The following is a 24821-nucleotide window of genomic DNA, read 5'->3' on the forward strand; positions in this document are numbered from 1 at the left end:
TTCATCAACGCCATCATTGTGGCACAGGCGCAAATATAAGTCGACGATCTGATGCAAAGTCACCTTGGAGATGTGCATGGAATCCTACAGGAACATAGTTAGCATATGAATGGGAATTGATCAAGGGGCTGAATAACAGACCTCTGTTAGTTGGATATTCAGAGAGTCAACATCCATGACTAGGACTTCATTCTCCCCAACATGGTCCCGGAGGACTTCTCGACAGGAAGCGAAAAGCTTCCCGAGAGGCTCATAGGCAAGGCCCTCATCCTCAAGGAAAAACGTCTCTGATGAGTCACCTTCTTGAGGGGGAAACAAGGATATCTCGTTATCTTGATAATAGACTTTCACAGGGTACAGGGCTGAATCGTGTTCAGTCGTGTCGGCCGCTTCCTCATGTTGTTGAGTTGGCTGAATCTCTTCTTCCTTCGTCTGAGAGTGGCCTTCTACCTGCTGGGCGTCAGACCCCTGGCCCTCAGCCACAGTTACTTCGATTCCTTGCGCATCTTCTTTGTGTTCTGGCTGGTTCGCTATCGCAAAATTGTCGCTCTGTTCTTCAAAGGGCACGGCCTTGGAATCTGATTGCTCTGCTTTGTTAGTGTCGTGCGAAGCTTCGGCTGTATTGTCGGCCTTATTTTCGGCCTCATGTAGATGCGACTCAGATTCTTGGGCAACAGAATGCGATTTATCGCCATCATGAGGTGGATCTGATTCGTCCTTCTTCTCGCCATCTTCGTCGCGAACCAGTTCTGCTTGTGCCTCAGGATGGTATTCAAGGTCCGAATTCTCGATGTCATGATCGGCAGTACTGGGTTCTTCTGCAATAGGATGCTCCGGTGCTTTGTCGGTGCTATGATACTCGTGAGAAGGAGCATCTTCATGAAACTCTGGCACTGGGGCATCGATATCCTCATCGTAGTCATCTTCCAGCATCTCAGCCTCGTATGACTTCTCTGCGCTGTATTGCATTTCGACGTTATCATTTGTGTCAGGATAGTGTTCATCGGGGTCTGTCATCGTTGGCTCGGCAAAATCATCCATCATATCCTCGTCGTTCGCTCCCTCGGGTTCGAGTCCCATGTCATGTGAAGAATCTTGATAGTCATCGTCCCCCATCATATCTTTGTCAGTTGTCGAGATCTGATCTTCCATGACATCAAGATCGATATCGAAATCATCAACATGGCCTTGATAGGGAGAAGCCATCTCCATGGTATCATCTACCCCGGGGACCTCCATGGCAGAAACGGCGAATGCGGAGGTCGTAGTCATTTCATGGAAGGAGTAGAGCAAGGCGGTTGATTAGATGAAGCGCGTGAAGTTTCAGCGCGTTCCGGGTCGGAGCCGTTGGGTCGCGAGTGGCGTCCGGAAAAGGGGCGTAGTCGAAAGAGGGCGTACTCTAGGAGATGGCAGGGCGGGCTGTATCCGAAGAATCTGAAAGGAGACGAAGGGGTTGAAAGGGTGCTTTCCCTACCAGTGAAAGGTGTGGTAAGACGGGGGCAAGGTAAAAAAGATGGAAGATGGAGAGGTTGATGGTTGCAAGCAGCAAAGTGCTTTTCTGGTAAGCGAGGGGATAGCGCTGAGCACGGGCCAGGCGGTGTGCTGAGTAAGGGGGCAGTTGGCTGGTTTGGTCTACCTGGCATCGATCCATCATCTCCGTTGCGGTCTGGAGTCCTCCCAACCCTCCATTGTGATCCTTCCTCTCTCTTCTCCGCCTTCTGTCTCCTTTCCCGTTCGACCTGTCGCCGAATCCACCATGGTATGCTTATAAACTTGAGGGGTTCCCTTGGCCTTATCTTGTTGTCTCTTGCACCATAGCTAATCACTCCCGGTACACGCACAAATAGGTCGTTCTCGCCGCGTCCATATGCACCCGCGGGGGCAAAGCTGTCCTGTCGCGTCAATTCCGAGAAATCGCTCGCTCCAGAATTGAGGCCCTTCTCGCGTCTTTTCCCAAGCTCGCGGACTCCGGTACCCAGCACACCACCGTTGAACAAGACAATGTCCGCTTCGTTTATCAGCCCCTGGACGAGCTGTATATCGTTCTCATTACCAATCGGCAATCGAACATCCTGCAGGATATCGACAGTCTTCACCTCTTCGCCCAAGTCACTACCAGCATTTGCAAGAGTCTGGATGAGCGGGAAATTCTCCGCAATGCCTTTGAGTTACTCAGCGCCTTCGACGAGCTCGTGACAATGGGCTACAGAGAAAACCTCTCGCTTACGCAGATCAAAGCATTCCTGGAGATGGAGAGTCACGAAGAACGGATCCAGGAGATCATTGAACGGGTATGCATCTAGAACCCTACGATTCGTGGTCGAGGAGGTGATTGGAGATTAACTCAACTCGATAGAACAAAGAACTCGAGGCCAGCGAGGAGCGCAAACGAAAGGCGAAGCAGCTTGAAATGCAGCGGAAAGAGGCCGCCCGCACCGGTCGAGCTATGGCCCCCAGGACCCCGTCTTATCCCGTTTATACCCCTCCATCCCGCCCTGCTGTGCCTGATACCTATGATACCTACGAGGCCGAAAAGAAGAAATCCTTCGCCAAGTATGAGATGCCCCTCCTCGACGTTACCCAGCAGCAACTAATGACCCTGTTTCTAAAGACCCCTGCCAACTCGTGGGAAGGGCATGCAGCTCGGAAAGAAGTCGAAAACGACAGATATCTATGAGAAAGTCCGCGGTGACCTTGGTCCGGAGGTGGAGGAGTCCAGCCCCTTGGTCACCCCGCAAGCGTCGACGCCTGTCCAAACTTCCTCGGCCCGGCCCTCTCTGTCGACGGACCGCGAGCCTGTTCATGTTACCATCGCCGAAACGATCTCTGCTGCGCTTACTCGCGAAGGAGCCCTGAAATCGTTCGAAGTCAAGGGAGACCTCCAGCTTCGCATCACAGACCCGGCATTTACCAAACTCCGACTTGGTCTCGTTGCGAACCCCACACATGGCGCTCAATTCCGGACTCACCCGAACGTGGACAAAACGGCTTTTACCAGTTCTTCCGCCATTCAGTTGAAGGACACGACGAAGCGATTCCCGGATAACAACTCGATTGCTGTTCTGCGCTGGCGCGTTGCTAGTTCAGGCTCCGATAGCGCTGACATTTTGCCAATCACGTTCACCGTTTGGACCAACAAAGGCTCGGAGTCCACTACGGTGACGGTCGAGTACGAGCTGACTGGCTCGGACACTCTCCGAGACGTTGTGGTGACTATTCCGTACAGTACAGAGGAGCCCACGGTGTCTAGCTTTGATGCCGTATACGAAGTATCGGGAGATAGCCTGGACTGGACTATCGGCACTGTTGACGAGAGCAATGCCTCGGGTAGCTTCGAATTTGAGGCCACCGGGGACGGCGATGAAAATGAGTTCTTCCCCATGAATGTGCGCTTTACCAAGACCAATCCGTTCGTGGAAGTCGATGTCACCGACGTCGCCTTGTTGGAGATGGAAGGCGAGAGCACTGGCTTCTCGAAGGATGTCAAGTCCATTGCGAAGGGCTATGTCATTGAGTAATGTTCCTTGGGTGTATAGAGTATTAATGATGTTCGGACTGCGTCAAGGTGCTGCTGGTATTCTGCTCATCGTCATTTCCTTCAGTTTGTATTCTGAATTCTAAATCATCATATACACGTGTTTTTGGCATGGTCTATACCACCACCCTCCAATCGTCCGTGGATGGATCCTATCTACCTAGGTACTTTGTATCCTTCTTGCTCCAACCCTACCGGTGGATTGGGATGTACAGGGGTAACGCCAACTCAAACAGGGTCCTATCCCGATGCTACCATCCACTAGGGAGTCTTCCCATCATGAGTGGATCAATGTTCCAACAAACGAGACAGTGTTATAACGTGAGATGATGTAGGGCAACGTCACCAGAACGACTCCTCCAGGGACTGTCGGCCTGCGGAGATGAAGAAAAAGCTTGGAAAATTTTGGTAGTACATAAACTGATTCGACTAGTACTTGCACGTGAAAACTTGTCCACTTCGAGGAACCCCTCGGGGCACCTGAGATCCATCAGAGCTTTACTCTACCACACAGGCCTGCTTCACGAGTCAAGTCGAGACTGTACAGAAGAACCTCGGTCCTCCGCGGTGTCATCTGCTTGTCGCATGCCTTCAGGCTTCCAACACTGATCTTGAGAACCCGGCCTATCAGCAGCAGCAGGCACGACACGATTCATGGAACCGTGAATACCTTTCATAACTTTACCAGCTGCCAGTCGGCATTGCATAAAGCAGACTCGTCTAGAACAGGCTCCCGAGAGACATTGGTCCAGTGGCCCAGGGTGAAGAGTCCATGCCAACAGTGGTTGGGAACGACACCCATTGCACCACCCTCATGGAGGGGGTTTGAGTTTGCTTTCCCTTCACTCCTTTAATGCAGTAAAACCACCCTATATGGAACCAGGAGTGACTTTATTGCTCAGTTTTTTAGCCCTCCAAGATCAGAAGATTCTCTCCTGTCTAGAACATGGCATCAGTCTGTCCACATTGCCCGACATAGGCAATACCTACCTTAGGGCCCAGTGGAATTGGAGGAAATTTGCCATCTATAGCCATTTGATGACTCTCTCTTCCGACCTCTCCGCACCAGAGTTGATCTTCAAAGTACATAGAAACCAGGATGGACATGGGCTGATTCAGCCAACGTCCACCCCCATAACCCTGACGTTTCCATGGCATAAAGCCTAGAGTCTTCTTTCATTCGACATGGATTTCTCTCTTCCTCTGGAGCTCTGCCGAGCTGGTCTGACTGGCGTGCAACGAAAGCTCTGGCGAAATGAAGGTACGTCTCATTCCCATCAAGTTAGGTGCATGAAACCTCCATGCCATGCCTCATCATACTCTCAAGAAGGTAGTGGTGCCTTCCGAAATGGTTCTTGCTCTGGGAGAAGCGCCGCTTCGAGCCTGGAAGGAACATCTCCGTGCCTTCCAATCATTACACTCATCTTCAGACGATGTGAAAAGTCCGGATGATTTAGTATGTGGTCTTCTGCTTCTTTCTATCCCCATCTAGGCCCATACCACCCAGCAGATCTTAACCAAACTATCATTACAGAAAGAGCCTTCTAATATGGATCTATACGGCCAATCGTCACCAGATCGTCCGAAGAGTCAATCACCTTCGTCCGCTCAACCTCCGGAGGATCTTCCAGATATCCTGGAAAACCCATTCGATACCTATGAAAATCCACCTGATCTGTACCAGACGGGATTTGCACCAAATCCTAATCCATACGACCCAAACAATCTGTACAATCCATTCTTTCCCGGCAGTCAAACAAACCATTTCCTTTGTGAGCCACGATACCATGGTACCCAGCCCTTCGCGACTCTGGGCGTTATCGATAGCAACAATGTCACCGCCACACCAAGGCGTCCCAGCGTCTCTACTACATCGAGTGCATCCGCTTACGGTGGCATCAGAAAAGTGCCCATACCCCGACTGCCGTCTCGCGATGATTCATCAAGAATGCGTAGGCGCCACATTACCCGAGCGTGCGAGAACTGCAGATCAAGGAAGATCAAGTGCTCTGGGGAAGAGACTGGCTGCCGTACGTGTTACGAGTATGACCTTGTATGTTGCTATACTGAGGGCAAACGGGAGAAGGCTAGGACGTAAGTGCGAATCTACTTGGAAGCTTATCACGCATACTAAGTATTACAAAGACAGGTGACCCACCTTGAGAAGAACCTTGATTCCTATAAGAAGGCACTTCAGAACATGAGCAATAGGCTTGGCCTTTCGGATGCAGAGATAGAGGCGGCTCTTAAAGTGGTGTTGTCGGACCCTTTTCTTCGTGATCTCTCACTAAATGAAAACAGGAATCCTCCATCGACATAGGGTCTGGCGCTGGCAAACCCGAGGATGAGGACTATCGTTCTGCCTCTTCCCACGCACTTGACTCGGTCAAAGAAGACTTCAATAAGGACGGCCCTACACTGGCGACAGGATTCATTGGAAGAAGCTCAGAGTTCACTTGGTTACAAGAAGTAGATCGGCAACTTGGCACCCCGCGACGATCTGAGAAGCGCGAAACCCCAATAGCGGCATGGAATTATTATACGGACACTCCGGTCTTCCTCCGTTATAGCCCGCGTCCTGACCCAGACGGGTTCCCGACACCACATGTGGCGCGAAGGCTCTACAACACATACTTTGCTCGTGTGCATCTGACATTCCCTATTATCGGAAAGACTATATTTGACCGCCAGTTCCGCTCAGTCTTGGCCGACCCCAAAATACACGGAGGAAACAGGTTCCGCGCGGTGTTGAACATGGTGTTTGCTATCGGTGCACTATTCATTCAGTTGACAGACGATAACAGTGAAGGAGATGAACAAGACCACCCCTTGTATTTTGAAAGGGCTAGAGTGCTGAACGTGGATGGCACAGAGCTTGATCACTTCGATGTCCAGCAGATCCAAGCGAAAGGATTGGCTTCACTTTATTTGCTGGCTACAGGCCAGATGAACCGGTACGTCTAGAATTCCTTCCAGTCACTACAAAGCATCAGTTTCTGATACAGTCCGGGCATCATTTCAGAGCTTGGAGGCTTTGCACAAATGCCGTACAGGGGGCGCTTGACCTTGGATTGCACCTACGCGACCTTGGATCCACCGCTGATGATCTCAAGGAGATAAAATACCGTGTTTGGTGGTCTCTATACACCCTTGAACATCGTCTCAGCGTGATCACCGGACGCCCTTCTTGCATACACGATACTGACTACTCGACTCCTCTCCCTATTCCGTTCGATGAAGTTCAATTTAAGGAAGAAGAAGCTATCCGTCTCTTAGCATCGTCAAAGGATCGGACAAGTCAATTAAGCGGATCCTCATCCTCTTTCAAGCGAGGTGGGAAGGGCCAGGCGAAGTACGCAGATTGCGATATCCGATATGCTGATCCATCCGAGTCTCTGTACTTCCTACAGGCAGTGCTATTGAGCTCCATTGGGCGGAGAGCGGCCAGCCAGCTCTACAGTCCGCAAGCCGAACACTTATCTTGGCGACACACACGATGGACGATAGAAACGCTCCTGGATGACCTTAACTCCTGGGTCGTAAACCTGCCCGCTGTCTATGATTTTACGTCGATCAAATCCACGCCAAGCCCTCAGAGTCATACGTCAGGTCTCGCCATCCTATATTACAGCACCAAGATTTTAATAACAAGGCCATGTCTTTACCATCTAGAGGTGGACAACAAGGGGAAAGGGTCCGAGGCTTTCGCCGAGCTCGAGAATTTCAACAAAGAACATGCTGCCCAGTGCATCAATTCGGCGTGTCTTCTGCTTCGCTTTTTACCTGAGCCACCATATTCGGTTGACCTATACGAGTCAAGCCCGTGGTGGTGCATATTGCATTTTCTCATGCAAACAGCAGCCGTTCTTCTCTTGGAGCTTTCCCTTAGGTGTGAGCATGTCCCTGATAAAGCTGCCACAATTTCCACGGCCACAAGAAAATTGTCCGAGTGGCTACATCATCTTTCTGTCGATGCAGCGAGTCCAAAGAAAGCACTGAATATTTACAGGAAGCTTCTCAGTCAGGTGGAAGATTATTCAAGCAATGTTCATGGGGGTGATTGCGATGAGGACGACGATAGCGATCCAACCCCTCAGGGGCCAAGAGCTAGATCTCCTGTTGATCAAGCACCTCCTGTTGCTGGTGGACAGGCTTTTCCGAGTGAGCCACAGTTTCGTTCAGCCCCCCAATCTGGTGGAAGCTCTGGCGACCAAGCAATTTTGATATTGGATCCCAATGTTCTATCACGCACAAACACATCGGACATTAGCATTGACTTTTCATTCTTAGATGTTGTCGACAATGACGGATTCATTGGCTTGCTTAACTGCGAATCGGTTCCTAATATCTGGGACGAATCCCTGGTGCCCGGCGAACCTCCATCAGTGACTCAGAGTTGGGCTCCCTCTGAGGGTAGCATGGACATGAACTCTAATCCAAGGGGTGCCGATTTCTGGTGAAGACGGTACGAGAGACTTATCAGTGTAATCCGTGATTGTTTGTTAGAACTCGAATAGCTACTCTCGGAGATCCAAAGGGATCACGGGGCGTTGATCACTACATTTGTAAGAGCTGTGGCAATGCGACTGACAGACTAAACATTCATAAGTTCTGAAACTTCCAGTCCATAGTGTAAGTTCCTTCTCCAGGTCCTCAACGAGCCTGGCTCTTCGATGTACGGGGTCCGACACGTCTTGCTGCAGTAGTGGTTGTTACAATCCGTCGGGAATTATGGGAGAGTGTACTACCATGGGTGCCTGGGGACAGGAACTGGGAAGAATGACCAGAATTATTCTACTGATATGTACACAAGTCTTGTATATACGAAGCGTACTAACCAACACGCCTGTAAAAGCCGGATGTCCAAGACAAGGAGATCAAGCCTCCCAATTCCTTCTCTTAGCTGTAAACAACAACCGGGCATTTTCCTCGGGCGAATCCGGACGCGATGCGCCCGGCGTCATGCGGTGAATGGCATTAATCCTCGAAAAGTGGATGTCGACCACCAAGGCCCGCCGGACAGCCCGATTAGCCCACGACCCCGACGCCAGGGGCCACTGTGCAGCATCCCACGACCGCAGATCGACACCCAGCAGTCCTCTGCTGTCGCCGACAAACCGCTCGATGCAGTCCAGCGGTGGCAGAAACCGCCGTCTGACGCCGCAGCCGGTGTGGTGCGTGTCGATCTGGTAGTCGGGGAACTGTTTGAGAGAAGAGATGAGGGCGGTGATGTCGCTGGGCGGTGCGCTGGGGAGCGGCTGGCCACGGGCGTCATGGCCGTCGTCACTGCCGCCGTCGCTGTCGCTATCGGCGTCTGGGTTGAAGTCGGGATCGATCAGGGTGGATCCGAGGAAAATGGTCCTGGTGCGGAGGGCAAAGAAGCGGGTCATTTGGCCGAGGTGGAAGGCGTCGCAGGCGCTGGCGTTGCCCAAGCCGCAGCGGCATTGGTAGTGGCGGGTTGGGACGGTGGTGATGGTGGTCGTGTGAGATGTGGGCGGCGGTTTTGTGGTGTCGGTGGTGTCTAGGGCTCCGTATGCGCGGAGGAAGGATGCTTGTAGGTCGGTGATGGTGTTCAGGACGCATTGTCGTCTGTAGTATAGTTCTTCTGTGGCTGAGGGTTAGCTTTGGATCGAGGTCATCCCGATACACAGGGAAGGGAGTAATCTTTCGTAGGTAAGGGAACCAACCTTCCAGTCCGTCGGGAAGATGTCTCCAGCGAAAGGTCGTGGAGCGAGGTGTGTCGAGGCCGTTGGCCCAGAATCTAGATCCGAGGAGGACCAGGGCATGCGAAAAGACTTGAAAGACAATCCGCTCATCCGTGAAGCGAGAGATATATATTGTCTGCCGGATTCTATCCTCGCTTTGTTTGAGGATGGATGTGTCGAATTTCCATGGCGGGGATTTGCTTTTGCCGAAAGAATAGGCACATCTTGTGAGAGCTTCTCGCACAACGTCTGAAGAGTTGAATGCATCGGCTAGCTCTATGAGTCGGGCGACGAGGTATGGAGGCTTGAGTCTCAGTTCTGCGTTGAAGTTTTCCTGCTCTTCGTGTATGAATGAATTGAAGGTCAGGATTTTGAGGAATGTTTCAATGGCATCTATACCAAGCTCCGGAGAAAAATGTTCACTGGGTAGCTTGATGATTGGCAGCGAACTGAAACCATCATTCGAGTCAGATTCGTCTGGATGGTCTTTCCTAGCGTCCCTTGTGGCAGCCGTTGATTCTTGTCTGATGGACTTCTGGTGCGAGAACTGTCGGCCCTCATAGAACTTGAGGGGATCGAGCAGTGCACGGAAATAGGGGCTGTTCTTGGTCAGGTCTTCACTGGAGACTTGCCAACGACAGCCTTCGTTCTCACGCGACGTATTGGAAATATTGTTGGGGCACACATATTCCACTAAGACATCGCCAGTTGAAAGGATGACCTTTGCGGGTAGGCCAGACTCATTCGGCAACACCGTCTTCGCTGGGATGAAAGGCGGACTGCCAGCGGATTGACCGGTGGTCTTTGATGGGCTTCGCGTGCCATTTGTTACGTGATGCAGTTTCAAACTGCCAAAGGAGTCTTCCAAACCGTCGGATGGTCCCGAAGCCATCGTGGGTAGAGCTCAGCCCAGGCTTCTTCAGACCATTGGCTGTCTCGCAGTCAGCGTAATAGACCGCTGGTATAAAGATGCTGCAATGTGCCCAGAACAATCGCGCGATATCCTGCGATTGTCTACTGATATCCGTACAGTATGCGGATTATGCCTTAGTCGTGGACTCGTGGGCCATCATCGTTTCAAGAAGCTAGGACGCAGTGTGGCCTTTCCGTAAATTCAGTCGAGAAGGCTCATACCATAGTATCAGACAATGCGAGCCAAGCACGATCAGTTGGAGGCAGTCGAGGTTGCTGCTAGTGGGGATGTTGAAATCATTTTCATTCGATGTTCGTTTGCCTCTTAGAGTGACGATGTCATGTGATCTATACCCCAAAAGGGAAATTGACTCGCTGTGAGATTCATATACGGTGGATTGATATACTGTGCTTTGTAGTCCAAGGTATATACATTCAGAAATAAGTGAAACCATCATAGCTATGCAAGGCACTCCCACCAAACTCACGCCAAAACGCACACTCCTCTCTATCTTTCCAATTGTTGCGAAGACCGCCGAAACCATCCCAGCACTGCACGAGCGTAGTGATCCAGGGAACTCTTAAACACCGTTTCCGTTATATAGTGACAATAGAACAAACGAATGATCCTCGGAGACGGAACTATTCTAGCGGTGCTTTCACGGCAATGACACAACCGGGATATGCACGATCTTGTGGCCCTGTGTCGATTTCGCGGCCGTTTGCAGATTGTTGTTTTCCTTTCGGGAAGCTTCTTGGAGCTTGATGGCTTGTTCGACGATATAAAATAGCTTCCTGGCCAAGGGATTATCGGACTCTACCATCTTAGCTGACAAACTGGTATCTGTTGGTGCCACATCTCCGTCCTCCTCGTCGGTATAGTCGGCGAGATGCTTGCCCCGCATTAAGTCGAGCCTATGCGAGATGAGAGAGAACAATGCAAGCGGAGGTAGCTCGTCTTCCTCGTCGGAAGAGTATGGGCTCAGCTGTTGTTCCGCTGTAGCTCCACAGTAGTCCGTGTCGAAGATATCATCCCTCTGAGAAACAAGGTGCCATGGCTCGCTGCAGAGGAATCCAACGACAAAGTCCTGGTTGGCGCGTGCCGCAGCGATGCAGCTCCGTCGGTAGTCCGCTGTGAACGAAGTGTCACTCACAGAGGGGAGACAGAGTACCAGACCCCGTGCCAGAAGGGGCGGTGGTGGAAGGGTGTGGTCCATAATGGCGTCATTCGAGCCCGTGTATCCCAGACCATCTGTAGACTCGTATTGGTGTTGCTCTAGCGGCGAGTCTGTGGAATCTTCGGTGTGCTGGGTGATCGTCTGCGTCAAAGATATGGTGGATGCTTTCCGCGGAGGGAGTCCCAGGCCATTCCCATCCACCGCATAACCAGATGACAGGAAATGCGTGGCGTGGCTGTCATTATTTTCTACTGTCGATTCGTATCCACTCAGAGGACGCTCATGTGAAGTGCTATCGGCCGTGATCTCTGTTCGGATGGTTTGCACGGCGTCTGCGACAGCTTCCCGAGCTGCAGCCTTCAAAGTAGGAATTAGAATGTCGGCTTCCTGGTTGTTCACCGCCACTCCGGAGGGCCATGCGGTACACATCACAGCCCACGAGGCCAATTTGATGACGCCTTTTGTGTACTTTTTCCGGATCAGATCCACCAGCTCGTTTCTCACCTCCCGGGATTCAGATTTCTGTCGGCCAACAACATCCACCGTTGCGTTCAGGATCCGCCCGCTTTCCCATATTAGAAACGCGTGCTTCTTGGCCAACGAGGTCAACTGGCGGACCGTCTCATCGGACCAGTCATCGACGATGTCTGCATGGACCTGGAGGATAGCTATATGCGGGCCAACGAGAGAGGCTAGCTGAAGTAACGTCTCCGAATTTGTGATTGTGTGGGAAGGAGCCACGCAGACAGGTAGGCCGTATGGTAGGCCTTTTTTGGCTTTGGCCAGAGTCTGGAGGTAGGCGATCAGACGATTGCCGGGGAACGACGACGACGAGGATGTGTAGGGATTCATGTGGATAGATTTCAAGGACGATCGCAGACAGAAATTCCTTGCTCGGTAGAAAGAAAGAAGAGGTTCCTGTCTCTGAATAACGCTTGGGGAGGGGGGAAAGAGAGAAGCAAAGGAAGCTTTGTGCACTGGGCGAGAGCTAGACAGGGACTAGTAACTGCGGACTGGGGCTCTGGGCGAGAGCAATTCGAGGCGGCCTTGGTCGAGACAAAATGATTGACAAAAGGATGAGAGTCCCCACTTTTCTTGACAGTTGGCTCAACAAGGTCGACAGGGGTTGCCGTCCCGGTGTGAAGGATGTTGGAGATTGGGCAAAGTCAAATTAATGGCCCGTCGAATTGGTCGGATAGTTACCTGGGCATAGGTACCTATATGTATTATTGTCGGGATGTGGACTTGAGATGACCACGACACCATAAAGGGGAGAAACCAGTGGAAAGGGGGACAGGGCTGATATAACATCCCCTCCCCTGAATTGACCATTTGTCTCTCCACTGACTGACTCGTTTCCTTTTTCCCTCTTTTACTCCTCTTTTGGATCAGTCAGATTTGCGTCCCCCCCAGCTGGGTGACAGCATTCACTGAGCGGGTATAACGCCGCTGATGAAGATCATCTGGCTTCACTGTTTCAGCATTTCCATGGACGATAATAGGATGCGCTGGACATGGGGGAAATTCCGTCTCGGCCGACCGCATAGAGGTATTATTTGGGGAGATGGATAGGTTTTCTGTCGAGGATGCATCCATGGTAGAATAGAGGGGGTATTGAACCTTGATCCATAATTTCGGATCGATGTGACGCCTCCCATCAATCTATCCGAAAATGATCGTCATCATCTTCCTGATCGGGGACGTGGGAGGTAATATTAAAGAGGCAATGCTGTCTTCATTATTGGATGGATCTGATGATTCTGATCGAACAATCATGGAAGACCAGAGCGATATGGACGCTTCTATCGAGGCCTCTGTCTGTACAATGTCTCTGTACAGCAACAAACATATCATAGTCCGCATCGCGAACATGGCTCCATTCTTTCCCACAGGCCAAAGGAGGCGTGTTATGCACTTATCCGAACCGACTACCTAGGTACTCCGGAAGCCAGCGGCCACCAGAAAACCCTTCTCTTCTGACCGTCTCCACCTCTTCATCTTTCAGATTGAATGGTATGGAGGCTTATAACATAGAGAGACCAATTGACAGGCTGAGTAAAAGTATTCTTTGTTCATTCTCTTGATCAACAGATTACCTATATAGGAACCTCTTCAAAGAATTCTCTACCAACAAAGTAGAATCTCTATGCAAGAACGTTCTCCTCTGAGCCACCTCAAGGGCCCCATTTCGCTTGAGGCGATGACGTCCGAAAAGAAGACGCGTGACTCTGCACTTCTACCTCAATCATCTCCTTTCCCCACAAGTACGGAGCACGATGGATAGAGTGCCTTCTTTTCTTACTTCTCGCTCAAAAAATAGAGAGGATGGTGATTGATTAGATCATCCTATCATGTTCAGGGGGTGGACACCCCAAAAAGGTTTAGCCTCGGCTTGTATACGGAGTACGGAGTACGCGGCGGACGGCAGCGATCAGGTGCTCGTTCCTGTCCCGTCCTCTTTTTCCCTCGTTTGCTTTCGATGTTTGCCAGCCTTTGATAAACTGCACTTTGAACAGATATTTCGTGTCCCATTTGGCGCTCGATCCCCCTTTATCCCTTTTCCTCGTTTGTTGCTGGTTCAGGATCCCTGCGTTCTCATCTCGCCGCGCAGAGAAATTTTCTCTTCGGACCGTTCGGACCCGCGAGCCTGGATACCTTGTTGTGAAGCTCACGCCACTCCTCCCCCTAACCCATTTATTCCGTTGTGCCGCCGGGCCCGTCTTACCACTGCGATCCAGTCCAACCATATCATCCGAATTTCTACGCCGGTACCTACAGTCTTTTCATCGTCAGGAACACCAGCGCGACCCCTGAACCATCGCCATGCCTGGAAGAGTTCTCCCGACTTTCACCCTCGCCGAGGTCGAGACCCATAATAACGCCAAATCGTGCTACGTGACAATCGGATCCAAGGTCTACGACATCACCTCGTTCGTTGACGATCATCCGGGTGGCGGCGATCTGATTTTAGAATATGCCGGGAAAGACGTGAAGGACATCCTGCGCGACCCCGTGTCCCATGAACACTCTGAGGCCGCATACGAAATTCTGGAGGAGAGTCTAGTGGGCTTCCTTGCGACCGACTCGAACGGGACCGCGAATGCATCGAATGTCAATGGGTCCGCTCATAAATCAGAACAGGTCTTCGCTACAACTGGCATGTCGTGTGAAGAAGACCTGACCGTTGAAACCGATTTCTCCAAGGACTACCAGACGTACAAATTTTTGGATCTCAACAAGCCACTGTTGATGCAGCTGTGGAATAGTGGCTTCAGCAAAGAGTTTTATCTGGAGCAGATCCACCGCCCCCGTCATTATCGGGGCGGCGAATCTGCCCCTCTCTTCGGAAACTTCCTGGAGCCTCTAAGCAAGACTGCGTGGTATGTGGTGCCCATTATCTGGCTCCCTCCCGTGGCATATGGGACGTTCGTCGGGTTCACCGAACTGGGAAATGTTGCTGCGGCCTACTGGGTTTTCGGCGTTTTCCTTTGGACTTTGATTGAATATGTCATGCATCGATTCCTGTTCCACATTGACCGGTAAGAGATCTTTAGTTTCTCACTTCCTTGCTTTTGACTGACATGTCCAGGTTCCTTCCCGATAATCGAGTTGGACTTACTCTGCATTTCTTGCTGCACGGAATCCATCATTATCTGCCCATGGACAAATACCGACTTGTGATGCCCCCGGCCCTCTTCGTTGTCCTGGCTACACCGTTCTGGAAATTGGCCCATACTGTCTTTGCCTACAACTGGTATGCGGCCTTGACGGTATACTGTGGCGGCGTGTTCGGCTACATTTGCTATGACATGACTCACTATTTCCTGCACCACCGCAAGTGAGTACCCCATAAAACCAAATTACCGTACATTTGCTACATTCGCTAATCGGACCTTTGCGCCTTGAAGCCTTCCACTCTATTATAAGCAACTCAAGAAATACCACCTGCAGCACCACTTTGCTGACTTCGATAATGGATTCGGTGTCACCAGCCGGTTTTGGGATGTCATCTTTGGCACCGAGCTCCAGATGCCGACACCGAAGGTTGCCAAGGTTCAGTAAGTTGGCTTGTCTTTCACTATAGGCCTAAAATGGCCATACGGCCAAGTGCTTTCTGGTCCTCTACACACGAAGTAATGCTATGACCGTTAACCTATCATGTCGGACCTTTGGGATTCAATTTCTGGGACCAGTTGGCGTTGAGATCACTCTCACTTGCTTCTTTCTTGTACAGTATGGTTTGATTGCGGTTGCTGCTATGGCATAGCCTTTCCGTTTATCGGAACGATGGAACATGGCGTCCCATTCCAGTGAACCTGGGAAGCGTTATTATACGACTGTATATGACTACGTTACTTTACTTAATACATAATTGATGTACTATTTACCTACATGGAAACGGTCTCGCACATTGGACGAACGGCATAGATCTTGATCAGGTTTCATATATGACTATCGAGTTGAGATCGGACATATTTCACCGCTTGCTTACTCTATACCTGTTCCATGGTTCAATTTAAGTTCGCATAGAAAAGGAAGGGAAAAAGACATCCAAAAGGAGGCAAATCGCCAAGAATTCACGTGATCCACTCATCTTTTCCCAACGACCCGCCATCTACGGGGCTGGTATCTCCTCACACCTCAGACCCCCGACAGCAATCCCCAGGGCAAACATAGTATTTCTCCTATCTATTAACTTGCACCGAACGGCCCCTCTCGCCCTAGAGACAGAATCTTGAAGACTTTGAAAAGTCCAAATCAAACTCAAGGGTTCGCTCAAGTCAAGCGCCATTCGCCATCGTGCCTCTCTAACGAAGCCACAAGTGACCTCATTCTCTTCACAGTCCTCACTTGCCCCTTTGTAGCCACATACGTTCAGGGAAGAGGATTATCAACCAGCTTTCGATATGTCAGGTCTCGACGTGGAGGCTCTTCTTGAGTCGACAGCCGCTGCAACCCCCCAAGAGTCCCGCCGCTCTCAAGATCGCGATGACCGCTCCAAGGCCGACAGTACTGATCGCCGCGACCGCGACCGTTCGCGCGAGAGGGAGCGCCGCCGCCGTGACCGCAGCCGCGACCGTCGTCGTGGTGACCGGGACGCCGATGGAGATGAAGACATGAAGAGTCCGAGAAGCGAACATGGCAGTGCTAACGGAAGCCATAGAAGCAGAAAGAGGAGCAGGAGCCGCGACAGTGACCGGCACCGTCGGTCTCGTCGCGACCGCTATGGCGATGACTACCGCTCGAATGGGGACTTCTACCGGGGAGGGGGCCGCGCTCGCACTCGATCTCGCTCCCCTTATGACGATCGCTACTACCGTCCTTCGGGTCGTTCTCGTCGAGATGAGCGGGATGATGATCGTCGTGCGCGCCGTGATCGCAAACGCAGCCCTAGCCGTGACAAGAGCCCTGAGCTCAATGAAGATGAACGCGACCGTCGCACTATCTTCGTGCAGCAGCTTGCCGCCCGCTTGAGGACCAAAGAGTTGATCGCGTTCTTTGAGAAGGTCGGACCCGTCAAAGAGGCCCAGATTGTTAAGGACCGTGTCAGTGGACGATCCAAAGGGTAAGCTTCATCCATCTCATTGCCTGTTTCGTGTGAACCCTCCCAGGCTAATCATCACGTAGCGTCGGTTATGTCGAGTTCAAAAACGAGGAGTCCGTCGCGCCCGCTATCCAGCTTACAGGACAGAAGCTTCTAGGAATTCCCATTATTGCGCAGTTGACCGAAGCGGAGAAGAATCGCCAAGCTCGCAACCCCGAGGCCAGCAGTGGCAGCAACCACGCGGCCCCTTTCCATAGGTTATACGTGGGTAACATCCATTTCAGCATCACTGAAAGTGACCTCCAGAATGTCTTTGAGCCTTTCGGCGAACTTGAGTTTGTGCAGCTGCAGAAGGATGAGACTGGTAGGAGCCGGGGCTATGGCTTTGTACAGTAAGTGACAGTCCCGTATTCCTTCTCGTCTTCGAGTCCGTACTGACCGCGTGTTAGGTTTCGTGACCCTAACCAAGCCCGAGAGGCTTTGGAGAAAATGAATGGCTTCGATCTTGCGGGTCGTGCAATTCGTGTTGGCCTTGGCAACGATAAGTTCACCCCTGAGTCGAACGCCCAACGCATGCAGAGCCAAGGTGCAAGTCAACAGAATTTCCAGGGCTCCATGTTTTCAGGCCAAGGTGGACGAGGTGTCCAAGCCGGCGGCACTAACAACTTCGATCGTGCTGGTGGCCGGGAGTCTGAGAAGGGCGCCGGGGCAAGTGCCCTCGATGACACAGACGTTGCTGGTGTGAACTTCAACAACTATAGTAGGGATGCATTGATGAGGAAGCTTGCAAGAACAGATGAACCTTCAGAGCCCTCTGCCGACGACAAGCAGAAGATTTTACGGCCCAAGACGGAAACCAAGCCGTTGCCTGTCAATGTGAACATGGCGAGTCGCTGTGTCTTGCTTCGTAACATGTTCGATCCCGCCGAGTAAGTGGTCCCCTACATCCCATCTGTGTGCTGTCTATCTAACAATCTTATAGGGAGGAAGGCGAAAGCTGGATTAAAGAGCTTGAGGATGACGTCCGCGCTGAGTGCGAAGACAAATATGGCCATGTTGTTCACATTGCACTAGATCCCAACTCGCAAGGCGATATCTACCTCAAGTTCGACCGTGTCCAGGGCGGCGAAAATGCCATCAAGGGCCTCAACGGACGCTTCTTCGGTGGTAGACAGATCACCGCCCAACCGGTTGTCGATGCTGTTTACAGCAGCTTGTTTTCGCGGACTAAGGCAATCTAGTGCTCGACTCCATCAACTCCCGGCACACCTACCGATACTCACTGGATGATAGGTATCCTCATCTAATGTTGTGTTGTTAGGTGAAATGTTTGACGGTTGAGCCGTCCTTCATCATGGCGCGTTCAAGTCTTTCGAGAGTGTGGCATAGCGATTACTTAACGTGGATGACACTGCCTCTGGTAGGTGCCAGTCTTTCGACGTCGTGTATTTTGACAGTCGATGTGCCAGCCTAATGGCTTGGTGAGCAATGATGTGTTCATAGGGACATTGTACATTGATTTTAGCGCAAATGAATTTGATTGTAGCCAGACATGCTTTTAGGTGCCTTGCTAGCGTCTGTTGATGTCGAGCTCCCTTATGTCTTTGTCTCGTAGGGTGACGATTAAAATATAATATCCTCACAGGGTCTGACTCTCCTCCAGTCTCTTGCGTCAATAGAACGAGTTGTGTGGATCTGGCGATCACCTGTGTTCCTCGAAGAGACGCAGGAGACATCGTCGCCTGATTCTACAATAGTGAGTGTCTAGAAGAAACAGTAACAATGGTTCCTTCGTTTTACATTTTAGCATGCAGTAGCTATTGATAATACAATAGAAGATACGCATACGCCCAAAGTGTTAGAAAGATGGAGGGACCTCTTGAAGCACCCGAAGAGCTTTCCTGCACTGATGTTTGAAATTTTGTGTTGCTCCTGTTGGTGGTCGTGCTATCAAGTTTCCCTTCTCCCTCCAGCCTTAACTCTTGTGGCTCTCTCATGGATACACTCAACCCTCTCACCAGGTCAATGACCAACTCATTTCTACACTCATGGATAAAAGCTAATCGATCATCCTCCTCACTCCTAGTTCAAGCACACAAAGCAAACTGTCTGGCGAGCTGTCCATCTCTTAGATGTCGTCTGAAGGCCCTTTTGACCAACCCGAGACTCCCAGAATCGTGAACCCCCAAAGCCAGCCCAACAGTTCTGAAATCGGGAATCTGCGCATCCGGGTGATTTCAATGCAGCGCTACATTGGTACATTTGAAGGAGATCTAGAGGCGGCTGTTCAGTTGGACGAGAGACACGGCGAAGTCATCCAGCGCCTCCAGCAGAAAATCGATGAGCTAGAGGAGTTGGTTCGCAAACAGAGAGCAACAATTAGTAACCAGAGCAAGGCCATATCTGACCCAAGACTTGTTCGCAGAGCGCAGGCAACTGTCTCCGTCGTTGCCTTGACCCCTCGCCATTGCGCTCCAAGCATGTTACCGTCTCCTTTGGACACCCCGTTGTCGGCCGCGTCTCAGGGAGCTCGTTCGAGCATCTTCAGTCAGCCTCCGCCTCTATTTGCCCTGCCTCAGGGCGACCAGCAACCTACGACTGCTCCTGCGGAACATTCAGATGGCTCGTCCAATGACGCGCAGAATGAAGGGCACCAAGAGTGTATTCTGTGCAGCAAGTTGAACGGACATTACCCTTGTGCATTTGTCAATTTTGAAGCTACTTTTATGGAAGTTTGGGCACGACTCCAAGCCTTGTGGTCCAAGTCCGAGAGCTACGGTATTGCCCATGCAAATAGGCCTTGCATCCAGATAGACAGTCAGCTGGGCCAGAACGTCAAGGACTACCTCATCTCTCTGTCGGATCAAGCACACGCGTCGACTCTTCTGGGCCAGTCTGTCACCCGCTTCTGTCTTGTTGCGAAGGCAATCAACTACTATCTCATTAACGAGGTGATCAGGATCACTGCAGCCAAGGGCTTTGACGCCAGGTCCGACGAGGAGATTGGGCATATCAAGCAAACGATGTATCCCGGTATTTGACCCCCCGAAGCCTCCAGCTCCAGCCTACCTCAACGACACTAATACCAGGCGCACAGATGCCCCCCAGGTTGTGCGACAGCTGATGGTTGTGACGCTGATGTCCCACATTCGTGAGCTCAAGGAGAAGGCCGGGTTCGCCGAGTTCTGTCAAAACAAAGCCCGTGTCCATACCAAAAAATTGTGGCAATACATTGGACCTCTCACCCACGACCCTCTCAATCATTATAACGCGTGGGCGGACCTCTTTGTCATCGTGTCCGAGGCGCAGGCTCTGGCGATCGATATGTTCTCGGTGCCGTACGAATACAACGTTGATTTTCCCAGCATGAGCGAGACCTTCGAGCCGACCACCATGGTTAACCGGGACATGTTCATTCGCGGTGACCCGCAAGGTCTGAAGAATAATGATACACGTGTGCGTCTGAGTATCACTCCTATCGTTCGGATGCGCGATAACTCCCAACGTCCGGCGGATATCAGGATGGCTAGCCAGGCTCATGTCTTACTTCGCCCTGCACCTGCTCGGTCTTCGCCTGCGAAGTGAATATGATGTGAGATTGAAGTGATTTGATGGCTGTCTTGTCTTGCGTTGCCTTTGTTGATTTCCTGGATTGACGACATCTGTATGTCTGTTTACTTTTGATGTTCGTATTTGTTCCCGCCCTGTCGAAACGGATCATGATGTCACCGAGTCTGAGGTGGACTCGAAGGGTTTACCATGAAAGGGGTTTACTTGAAGAAATCTGGATGTATTTGCGCAGTCAATGGATTTGTCTGACACAGAAAATCATGGACAGATCCGGCAGATGTCAGCATACGGAGTCCCCCGCGGGGTGCCTGAAGTAGATCCCGATAAGGAAGGACGAACTGCCGGTGCCTTTCTCCGTCGCATTCGCTCGGGCCGCAAACTCATCAACCTCCTCCCCGCGGAATACTACTTCCCTCCTTTCCCCCCCCCCCCCAACAATCCGCCTGTGTCAATCCGGCCGAGACCCCTTTTCATCATGCTTGCGCTTTTGAATTAATGCTCGACATTCATGAATCTGACTCCTGCAAAGCGGGTCTCTGTCCAGGTCCGGACCTTGGCCAACCGTCACTGCCGTACGTCTTTCAATAGTTCCTCTGCCGATCCCTTCACAGCTCCCCTTGGGCATTTGACTCCTCACAGCCATTGCTAACCACTTATCTGCTATCTAGTTCTCTTTGCTCCAGCTAAACGACATCAGACAACAAAGTCCGCCGCTTCCCAAGACACCCGGACGTCCATCCCGCGGCCAGAATTCCACGATTACTTTGTGACGCACCTACCCTCTTCTTCTCTCCATCCCGACCCTCGAGGACCGCAGTTCGCTTTCCATAAGCTCCCTCGCTCTGCATCAGTCCCTCATACGGGGGAGATCTCGCATTCCCCGGCTTCGCTCCAGCCCCTGGTGGGCCGGGAGACTACGGTCGTTCGCATCCCGCTTCGCAGTGCGAAGCATCACTTTGGCACCGCCACATCGCGAGGAACGCGCCCTGCGAATGAAGACTCCTACCAAGCGGGTGTCATTGATATTCCGGCCTTTGCCAAGCGGCCTCCCGCGTCTCTGACTATCAAACGATCGGCTGCCAAAGCCTCCGCCGCAACCCGCGAGAGTCAGGGCGCGGAGACCGCTAGCGGCGACCCCCAAGTCTTCTACTTTGGGATCTTTGACGGCCATGGGGGCACAGAATGCAGTACCTTCCTGAAAGATAATCTGCACGAATATATCCAGGATGCAGCGGCTGCGTTTGAGGTCCAGTCGAGCCTAGTGAAGAATCAAGATGGCTATGTTGGCCACGACCCCGATCCATCTACTGGGTCGTTGCCGATCATGCAGGGAGGGAACTACAAGAGGATCGCAGAATTGGAGAAGGTGTTGGTTCGGGATTGGAAGAGCCTCGTTGGGGGATACTTCAAGCGATTTCTCCCCACTCACTTTTCCCACATCGGAAAGAGTGCACGGGGAGAACTGCAAGCCGCGGGCGATGGAGAGGGTGTGACGATGGAAGAAGTTCTGGAGTATGCCTTCCTGCGGGCCGATTTGGAATTCGTATCAGCCCAAGCTGCGAGACAAGACGACGAGCTCGAGAGGACTGGTCAACCATTGTTCCAGGATAACATTCTCGGGCGCAGTCATCCCATGAGCAGTGTCTCGCGTTTCAAGGGCGGTAGCACCGCCAGCATTGCGCTCATCTCCACACCCACCCCGATGCCCTTCTGGCATCCGGAAACCCCTTCCAGCCTGCTTGTGTCCCACGTCGGCGACACGAGGGTTCTCCTGTGTTCTACTGTCACGGGAGATGCCATCCCTTTGACATCGAACCATCATCCTTCATCTCCCGTAGAAGGCAGTCGGCTGCGTCGATACGCGACTACGTTCGTGACGGACTCCTTTGGCGAAGAGCGCATGAGTGGGCTGGCCAACACGCGGGCCTTTGGTGATGTTCAATCGAAGCGCATCGGAGTGTCAGCGGAACCTGAGCTGCGACGCGTTGAAATGGCTGCGGCAGAATATTCCTTCCTGGTCCTCATGTCGGATGGTATTAGCGGCACGCTCCCCGACCAAGAAGTGGTCGATATTATCAAGGAAGCCAAGACACCTGATGAAGGAGCGCGCAACGTCGTCAACTTTGCAACCGAGGTGACCAAAGAAGGCGATAACGCGACATGTCTGGTCGTCCGTCTCGGCGGTTGGGAGCGCCGACTGGAAGGAGGTTTGGGCAGTCTGAGGACCAAGGAATCGCGAGACTGGCGCCGACAGGAGGCCACTGATCCGCGCAGGTCACGCAGATGATCTCGAGTTCCGTTGCGAACCGCAGGTCGTTCCTTTTCGATATATCTTATATCCCTTTGTAGATATCACGTGTAATACTTCGGTGGTTCGGTGTTTCATTCAGCGAAGTTTGAATGCATTTGTACATATTTTGAGCCCGACGCAAGAGTTTTCATATGTCACAGCTGAATTTTCTACCACTGATCGATTTATTGCAATTGTTGTGTCAAGTTGTAGGCTGAAGGTGATGTAACCCTTTCTGTTGCCTGTTGTCCGCATTGGGAAAGCTTCTTTCTTCGGCCGAGCACCCAAAGCTGCCTCCTACAGCTACAACTCCCACCACTCCTATTCACCCGGATCACTACCCTTGTCTTCGAATACAGAAGAATAGGAGTTCGTTTCCAGAATAACACACATTCCACTCCTTTCTTGGGCCTCCGTTTCATCTTTCCGACGTCCCCGACAGCACGGTGCCTTATCACCGCTTATCGACCTCCCGTCCCGATACTTTAACTCCTCCATCGTCGCACGCCGAAGAGCTCGAGACTTATTCCCGTCTTTCCGATCATCCTCCTCGCAGCGAAGCCTTGGATCCGCGTCTGTCCGCTTACTGCTCCAGCTGTAGCCTTGTTCCATCGCCCTGTGGTTGTTAACCCGAATAAAACGCGCTGGTTCAGTTCCCCAGCTTCCCGCGGAGGTACGTTTGCTACGTGTCGAGCAAAGCTTTCTTCATCAACCGTCTCTTACTTCCCACGCGACCGCAACCCCCTCGCTATTGCCTTGCAGGCTCGTTTTATTTACCAGGGGTCTTTTTAAATTGATCTTGTTCTTCTCTAGGTGAATCTCCAACACCCCTGACCGATCCGGTCCGGCCGTGTATCCTGACCAGCTTGACCCGCTCTCCATCGTGGAGACTCTCGGATAAGACCTCCCTGTGCGCGCCGCCCACACGTCCTCCCGCCTGCATCGCACTTCCTCGCCCTATCCTTGTCTCGAATCCTCGTCACACGTCCTCCCGGATTATTTGACAGAATGGCTGCCCGAACGAGAAGACAAAAGGCCGCGTTGGCCGCCCAATCCTCCGGGGATGAATCGCCGGAAGTGAACGGCACGGCACAGAAGTCTTCCCCCAAGAGCACAAAATCGACGTCCCGCGTGGATGAAGCAAAGGAGAATGTATATTTGTTCATGCCCAATCTGATTGGTAAGAATCTTCGATTCCTTCGGAGTGTTCCTTGGTTTCTGCGCACTTCTGACATTGGCTTTGTTAGGATACTGTCGGGTGGTTCTGACTATCGCCTCGCTGTACTATATGCCCCTCCACCCTCGGACCTGCTCCATACTATACAGTGTTTCGTGTTTGCTCGATGCTTTAGACGGATATGCGGCGCGGTACTACAACCAGTCGACCACGTTCGGGGCAGTGCTGGACATGGTGACGGATCGTTGCACGACGGCGTGTCTCCTGGTTTTCCTGAGCTCCGCCTGGCCTCGTTGGGCTATCATTTTCCAAGGCCTGATTGCCCTAGACATGGCGAGCCATTATATGCACATGTATGCCACTCTCAGCATGGGCGGAGCTGGCCAAAGCCACAAGAAGATTGAAGCGTCTCGGAGCTGGATTTTGTACCAGTATTACCACAGCAAGGTAGGTTCCGGTCCTCCGGGGTGGTAACGATCAAGATGCCTGCTAACAACATTTACTATAGACGGTGCTGTTTATCTGCTGTGCTCTCAACGAAGCTTTCTTCATTGGCCTCTACCTGCTTTCCTTCTCATCCCCTGCCCTCTCTCCGTCCCTCCTTCAGGAACCTGCCCAGGCTTCCGTCCAGCCGGGCACGTCCCCAACTAGTATCTTCACCAGCCCTTGGAGTGCCGGAGCTCTGGAGATGGCTCGCGCTAACAAGATCGACAGCTGGTGGCCCTGGGTGGTCACCGGCATATCCTTCCCCGTCATGGCGCTGAAGCAGATCATCAACGTTGTGCAGCTCGTGAACGCCAGTAACTGGTTGGTTGAGGGAGACATCGCCAACCGGAAGGCCATGCGCAACGGTAAGAACTAGATCTCGCGCAAAATGAGCGAGAAGCATACCGCCTGCGCGGGATTTTT

General features: G+C 51.9%; 9 protein-coding genes across 9 annotated transcripts; 6 read left to right on the forward strand and 3 right to left on the reverse strand.

Annotated features, from left to right (window-relative positions):
- Positions 1–120: 120 nt before the first annotated feature.
- Positions 121–1272, reverse strand: ATEG_05207 (uncharacterized protein; the record flags this gene model as incomplete). Its single annotated transcript, XM_001214385.1, has 1 exon — positions 121–1272. The coding sequence occupies one exon, from the start codon at positions 1270–1272 to the stop codon at positions 121–123; it is 1152 nt and encodes a 383-aa protein (XP_001214385.1).
- A 484-nt stretch (positions 1273–1756) lies between these two features.
- Positions 1757–3518, forward strand: ATEG_05208 (coatomer subunit delta; the record flags this gene model as incomplete). The annotated part of the gene is made up of 4 exons (XM_001214386.1): positions 1757–1759; positions 1848–2291; positions 2357–2553; positions 2612–3518. The coding sequence occupies 4 exons, from the start codon at positions 1757–1759 to the stop codon at positions 3516–3518; spliced, it is 1551 nt and encodes a 516-aa protein (XP_001214386.1).
- A 1323-nt stretch (positions 3519–4841) lies between these two features.
- On the forward strand, positions 4842–7759 carry ATEG_05209 (CeGAL family transcription factor; the record flags this gene model as incomplete). The annotated part of the gene is made up of 5 exons (XM_001214387.1): positions 4842–4991; positions 5070–5588; positions 5837–6489; positions 6558–7424; positions 7561–7759. The coding sequence occupies 5 exons, from the start codon at positions 4842–4844 to the stop codon at positions 7757–7759; spliced, it is 2388 nt and encodes a 795-aa protein (XP_001214387.1).
- Positions 7760–8412: 653 nt separating this feature from the next.
- ATEG_05210 (uncharacterized protein) lies at positions 8413–10132 on the reverse strand (the record flags this gene model as incomplete). Its single annotated transcript, XM_001214388.1, has 2 exons — positions 8413–9140; positions 9223–10132. 2 exons carry the CDS (start codon positions 10130–10132, stop codon positions 8413–8415), a joined length of 1638 nt encoding a protein of 545 aa, XP_001214388.1.
- Positions 10133–10811: 679 nt separating this feature from the next.
- On the reverse strand, positions 10812–12182 carry ATEG_05211 (uncharacterized protein; the record flags this gene model as incomplete). The annotated part of the gene is made up of 1 exon (XM_001214389.1): positions 10812–12182. The coding sequence occupies one exon, from the start codon at positions 12180–12182 to the stop codon at positions 10812–10814; it is 1371 nt and encodes a 456-aa protein (XP_001214389.1).
- A 1971-nt stretch (positions 12183–14153) lies between these two features.
- ATEG_05212 (fatty acid alpha-hydroxylase) lies at positions 14154–15392 on the forward strand (the record flags this gene model as incomplete). Its single annotated transcript, XM_001214390.1, has 3 exons — positions 14154–14869; positions 14920–15168; positions 15239–15392. 3 exons carry the CDS (start codon positions 14154–14156, stop codon positions 15390–15392), a joined length of 1119 nt encoding a protein of 372 aa, XP_001214390.1.
- An 845-nt stretch (positions 15393–16237) lies between these two features.
- ATEG_05213 (putative RNA splicing factor (Pad-1)) lies at positions 16238–18116 on the forward strand (the record flags this gene model as incomplete). Its single annotated transcript, XM_001214391.1, has 4 exons — positions 16238–16896; positions 16959–17267; positions 17325–17804; positions 17858–18116. 4 exons carry the CDS (start codon positions 16238–16240, stop codon positions 18114–18116), a joined length of 1707 nt encoding a protein of 568 aa, XP_001214391.1.
- Positions 18117–20953: 2837 nt separating this feature from the next.
- On the forward strand, positions 20954–22732 carry ptcA (type 2C protein phosphatase PTC6; the record flags this gene model as incomplete). The annotated part of the gene is made up of 2 exons (XM_001214392.1): positions 20954–21017; positions 21114–22732. 2 exons carry the CDS (start codon positions 20954–20956, stop codon positions 22730–22732), a joined length of 1683 nt encoding a protein of 560 aa, XP_001214392.1.
- Positions 22733–23743: 1011 nt separating this feature from the next.
- On the forward strand, positions 23744–24774 carry ATEG_05215 (CDP-diacylglycerol--inositol 3-phosphatidyltransferase; the record flags this gene model as incomplete). Its single annotated transcript, XM_001214393.1, has 3 exons — positions 23744–23915; positions 23983–24359; positions 24421–24774. The coding sequence occupies 3 exons, from the start codon at positions 23744–23746 to the stop codon at positions 24772–24774; spliced, it is 903 nt and encodes a 300-aa protein (XP_001214393.1).
- Positions 24775–24821: the final 47 nt, after the last annotated feature.

Source organism: Aspergillus terreus, genomic scaffold (assembly GCF_000149615.1).
Source record: "Aspergillus terreus NIH2624 scaffold_7 genomic scaffold, whole genome shotgun sequence".
NCBI classification, from domain to species: Eukaryota; Fungi; Ascomycota; class Eurotiomycetes; order Eurotiales; family Aspergillaceae; genus Aspergillus; species Aspergillus terreus.